The 6,020-nt window shown below is 35.4% G+C and overlaps 1 protein-coding gene across 3 annotated transcripts in view; it reads left to right on the top strand.

Annotated features, from left to right (window-relative positions):
* Window positions 1–5,159: 5,159 nt before the first annotated feature.
* EDA7 (embryo sac development arrest 7) overlaps window positions 5,160–6,020 on the top strand; it is a 343,775-nt gene continuing 342,914 nt past the window's right edge. Inside the window, exons 1-2 of one of the 3 annotated variants that reach the window (XM_089453090.1) lie at window positions 5,160–5,620; window positions 5,794–6,005. In XM_089453090.1, coding sequence (XP_089309216.1) covers window positions 5,876–6,005 — 130 coding nt within the window. In that variant the 5' untranslated portion in view covers window positions 5,160–5,620; window positions 5,794–5,875. Of the gene's footprint in view, window positions 6,006–6,020 lie in introns of all 3 variants that reach the window. The other 2 variants (XM_089453088.1, XM_089453089.1) reach the window with 2 other exon arrangements.

The following is a 6,020-nucleotide window of genomic DNA, read 5'->3' as shown; positions in this document are numbered from 1 at the left end:
ATTTCCAAAAACATGAGCAGAGACGACTTATCTGGGGCGCTAATATTCCTTCTGATTTAGGAGTTGAACACTATTTGAATCCCGCTAACCACAACAAAGTTTTGGGGATGACTCTCCACCCAGTCGTAGGCTCAGTTGCACATAATCTTTCTATAGTTGGTCACCCTTGAGCCCCCTTTTTCCATAGCTGGTCACCCTCGAGCCCTCAATCAACGTACTACTGCTAGGGAATCATTTGTCTCACAATGCTTTTCTCCCAAGAGAATGGATAAAGAAATGATGAATTTCATCTTCTTCATCGTCCATTAAATATACCAAACAATGGAAAGGGGGTTGCATGCACACATTCCATGTGTCAACATGCAATTTTTTTTTTTTTTAGTATTTCTCTTAATTTAATTCTTTTTTACTTTTTGTTAACTTTACTTATTTTCACTATTTTTATAGTTTACTTTTATATATTTTTATTTAGAACTCTAGTTTATTATTTACTATTTTATTTATTTATTATTATTATATTCTCTTCATTATTTTTTATTTATTTACTATTATTATCTTTTATTTATTTACTATTATTACCTTTTCTTTATTTTTTTACTATTTTTTACCATTATTATCTTCTTCTTTTTTATTTATTATTTATTTTATTATAATTTAATATATTATTATTATTATTATTATTATGGGACATTACACACACCATACAGACTTTCAACATCAGCATTAGGACCCTTAGGAACCAATCCAACCTTTCTACCAACCAGCCCTTCGGTCCCACTGAACTTTTGGACAACTTGACCTTTGGGCGCTCTCATGCTATGGGCATGCCAGCATCCAAGGACTCTTTTGCTCAGTTCTGTGCCAATGTCCTTAGGATCTAAGCCACATTTTCAAGCCCAGAGCCTAAGTCACTGCCTATAATTGAATGGCACCTTCAGAATGGTAAGATAACAAGGAAATGACAATATGAAAACAATTACTTGAATGAGATCTTGATTGGACCCCTACTAGCCATGACAGATATTTCGTCAAATATATCATGAATATGTAATCTACAGGTGTAAATAACATATCTGAGCATAGGGGTCTCATACTTAGCTAAGAATCGCTAAGAAGCATTGATGCCTCAACACATAAACTATAATTTTATCCATTAGGTCATACATACATTGTTCATTCATTTACGAATAAGAACATGATGAGAGACATACATAGCTTCTGTCATAAGACATATACATAACCAACGTAATAACAACAGAAATACCACTGAAATCACAACCATATGATTCACATATAAACCATGATAATACTCATAAAAATACAAGGAGAAATAACCTCATATTGATGATGCAAAATCCAAACTCGGGATGGGACTTCCACGTTCCACCCGACTGTAGAATGGTTGAACCAAATCTCTCTTCAACCATTCACCCCCATGCCATACTCCAAGCATGAACGTGGGATCTCATAGAACACATCAATCCAAAACCATCCAGGGCTTCCAGAGGCCATCCACCTCAACCCATCAAACAATGATTCCACCTCACAGTCGGACATCACAAAACCATCATCAGATTGTTCTTCATCTAAGCCTTCTAGGGCTTCCAGAGTGTTTGTTCCAACCAAGGCTTCCATGACTAGTAACTCAACCCACAGCTACCGCCTGGCTTCTAGAGTATTTGTCCAACCAAGGCTTCGAGGACTAGTAACTCAACTCAAGTTACAGGGCTTCCAAGAACTAATAATTCAACCCATGCTAAAGAAACATGAGGACCAACCAAAACAAATAAGGAAATAAACCCACAATCTCCATGCTTATTCAGGAAATGGAAAGGCTAGACAATCCACTGGCAATTTAGGCAATCCTTCGTGCCAGTGACAAATCATGACCAAAAGTCCACATGCATATGCCATACATGCCAAAACTAGTGAGGAAAACATACATGCAACTCGGTACTTGTAAGCAAATCCCGCTGTAGTTGTTAGTCCCGATGTCCTCTTGCACTTTCCTGCTCTTCCTTTGCCTTCTTTCTCTAAGAATCCAAGTATGCCACACCCTCCAAGAGTGCTCCAAGAAAACTTTAAGTATCCAAGAGTATGAAAGAGAGAGAATAATGAGAGAGCTCCAACACTGAACTAACAAAATGTTAGCAAAATATTGCCAACTAATCCTCACAAGCTTTTTTATGAATGAGGCCTCTATTTTCTTCATTTTCCATTATTTTCCTTCAATTTCCTCCTCACATGCAACCTGTGACCTTTCACTCCCTTTTCTCCTAATTTCCATTATTTTCATAAATTTTAATGTGCAAAAAACACCATTTTTCCTTTCTAAAGCCTTAGCCATTGTCTTTTCTATTTTCCTTAGCCATTAAACAATCACAAGTGATCTCCATCACTAGGATTTTGCCCAACATTCAGCCTAGAATAAGTGTCCCATCAACCATGGTTATTATTTTGTCTTTATTAACTTTTATTACATGGAGTTTTCACCAGGGCTGTTACAAAAGAGAGAAGGAGATGAGAGGGAGAAGGAGAGAAGGGGGAGAGAGAGAGAGAGGGAGACACATAAATGGAGGGCAGAGAGAGAAGGAAAGAGGGAGGGAGATAGGGACAAAGTTGGAGGGCAAAGAGAGAAAAGGGGAAGAGAGAGAGAGGGAGACACATAAATGGAGGGTGGAGAGAGAAGGAAAGAGGGAGGAAGATAGGGACAAAGTTGGAGGGCAAAGAGAGAGAAGGGGAAGAGAGAGATGGGGATACGAAGAGGAGGGAGGGAGAGAGAGATGAATATATATGGAGAGATAATGTGAATGTTTGAGGTGTGAAAAAGAGAGAGACAAAGAAGGAGAGACTAAGGGAGATAGAGATATAGATGGAGGGGTGAGAGAGGGAAGAAGAGGGAGATAGATAGATATGGGGGGTGGGAGAGAGAGAGAGAGTGTGTGTTTGGGGGGGTGAGATATAGAGACAAAGAAGGAGAGATGGAGGGAAATATAGATGTAGATGGTAGGGGGAGAGAGAGGGAAGAAGAGAGAGACAAAGAGAGGGAGGGAGAGGTAGAGAGAGATGGATATGGGGGAGAGAGGGAGGGGGAGAGAGAGAAGGAGAGAGGGAGGCAGATAGACACAAAGATGGGGGGGAGAGAGGAGAAGAACGAGACACACATATACAAATACACATATTATATAGTATTATATAATATCAAACATTAAACCATAGTCGAAGAGGAGCTAAGACTTTTATAAAAGGAAAAATAAGTTGGATTTAGAAAGCCATGAATATTTCAGTTTTTCATTGAAATAGATGCATCGATTTCAATGTAAATGTTGATTCATAAGCCTACTTGATTGATTTCACTACATGCATTGATTTCAATGTAGTTGTTGATTTCTAATCCTATTTGATTGCTAGCACTAAATGCATTAATTTCAACTTGGATGTTGATTTCTAATCATTTTTTATTGCTTGCACTAGATGCATTGATTTTAGTGTAGATGTTGATTTTTGATTTGATGTAACTAGATGTATGATGTACATTAATTTCAAAGTAATTAGATTAAATAGTGTGCATTGATTTCAGGCAAGCACAAAAAAATTATTAACAAGGTGCATTGAATTTTGTGGTGCAGTAATTCAACCATAAATAAAATATTTGAATTTTCATCTTAAATAAAATGTCCACTCACCTGAAATGTTTGCTTCTTGAAAATCAACTACATTCTTATTATTCCCATTTCCATCATTCAACATTGTTAGTGACTTTGCATTCAAACGAGGTATAATAGAAAACAACTACCATTGAAACTTACTTAGGGTTTAACACTTGATAGTCACAATGATTGACTTTGGAGAAAGCTACTACTAATATCGGAGAGCAAGAGAGACAAGGTATGACTTTCACTACAATAGCTCGAGTTAAAGATTGAATTGTCTTTGATTTCAACTGCCCTTTTCATATGATCGATATGAAAAGATGACAAAACTTAATGGGTGTGACAATAAGAATAGTATAAGAAAATAGTTTGAGATTGATCACAATAAAGACTATTTGTAAGTGATTACATTTTTATTATTCACATTTTATATCATTCAACACTGTTACATTGTCACTTTGCATTCAAAATTTTTATTTCATCATTCAAGTTATTAACAATCTCTATCATCTCAACAAACTAAGGTAATTGAGCAAATTTAAAATTAACCTGATTAGATGAATCTTATACATATTTAGCATATTTAAAATGACCAGAATAATAGAGATGTTCAACAAATTTTGTGTGATTGTGCACGACTGAAACCAAATTAAATCCATCTTAACTTGGATTTATCAAGCATTGAAAGGGATAAAATCTCGCAAGGTGCAAACTTTTCCTCAAGTTTTGCATTCGAAAAAGAGGTTTGCACCTAAGATGGATCATCTCTCGAGGTCAATCCTATTTTTTGAGTGCAAAACTCAAGAAAAAGTTTGCACCTCGAGAGATTTGATTATATATATATATATATATATAGTTAACTTATAGATGAGACAACATTTTCTTTTCACTAGAATCTGACGATACAATTTGAAGCAAGAATGTGATTTTTGGTTTCTTAAAATACATTTTTGTATGTATAAATGGACTCAACGCCTTGAAAAACACTTCCACCACTCAAATTCCATAGATTAAACAATTTAAACTCAATTTTTTAAAAAATTTCCCTGAATTTTGATTAAAATTAATGAAAAAAAACCAAGTTAAACTCCATCTATATATGATATTTCACAATAATAAACAATACTAATTTTCAATCAAATAATTTTTTCCCTCCATTATACTCAATTACTCATATTAAAAATCATAAATAAAAAAATATAACAATTTATTATTAAAATAAAAATATTATTTATTCCAACCAAAATCTAACTCATTCTAAAAATTGACCATCAATAAACATTTAACTGAAATATAAACATTAAATAATACATATTTCAATATAAACAATATTAATATATATAGTATTTATCTAAATACATACTTGCCATTTGCCAAATATTAATTTCAAAATTATAGAATATTAAATACTCTGCTTAAAATAATGCATGTGATGATTTATCTATAAGCATGCCATTCACCATATTCTAATTTATTGGGCAACCCTAGACTAGCTGTGATTTTTATCTCTAAATATGGAAACGTGAACTTGCCTATTTCACGGAAGGGATCTTTATGCCCAAAATAGCCCTTGAACTCGACCTGTCATGCCAAACCAATGCCGAGGGTCTAATTCAAATAGTGATCAATAAGTTAGACGGTGAAAATTGCAGCTGCACTATTGGGTAAAGAGTTCTTCTACTCACCTGGTACATATTTACACGAAATATGGGACGAAAGATGAACGAAAGTTTTAGTGGAGCTTATTATCTATGCCGGTAACATTGTGTTGTTGGGGGACTGAGTTTGGAAATGCATAGAAATTGTTAGAGACGCCCATTCTTGCAAGGAACCCTTCTTTGGAAAAGAGTATGATTTGGTGCAGCTTACTATGTACGTCTGTAACATGTTGTTGGGGGACTGAGTTTGGAAATCATAGAAATTGTTAGGGACGCCCATTCTTGCAAGGAACCCTTCTTTTGAAAAGAGTATGATTTAAACAACTTCCCTGTCTAATTTTTATCTGCAGGAAATCTTTTTTTTTTTTTTTTAATATAAGGTGTTGGAGAGGTTCATGAAGGGTTTGGACGACTTCATGCTTAATTCCAGGACGAGGGATTTAACAGAGACCTTAATAATCTCAATGTATGCTGCAACTCAGCGGATCACTTCGACCTAATCGTCAGTATCTGTGAGAGACCATATCCATTACAAAAAATACCGAAATTTTAATTGCCACAAAGATGTCGAGTCAGGGGGGAAGCATGAAGGTGACTGCCATCAATGGCGTGAAGATGTATTCTGTGTCCGGGCAGCGTTCGTTTCCCACATGGCTTACGCCTAAGAAATTGAAAGCTCTGCGCAACGACAGTGGTCAGTCTACTCTGC

Source organism: Pinus tabuliformis, chromosome X, assembly GCF_031772625.1.
Source record: "Pinus tabuliformis cultivar Carrire ecotype Pingquan chromosome X, CPIR1, whole genome shotgun sequence".
Lineage (NCBI taxonomy): Eukaryota > Viridiplantae > Streptophyta > Pinopsida > Pinales > Pinaceae > Pinus > Pinus tabuliformis.
Note: the sequence above shows the minus strand (reverse complement) of the source record. Positions and strands in the feature narration are given on the sequence as shown.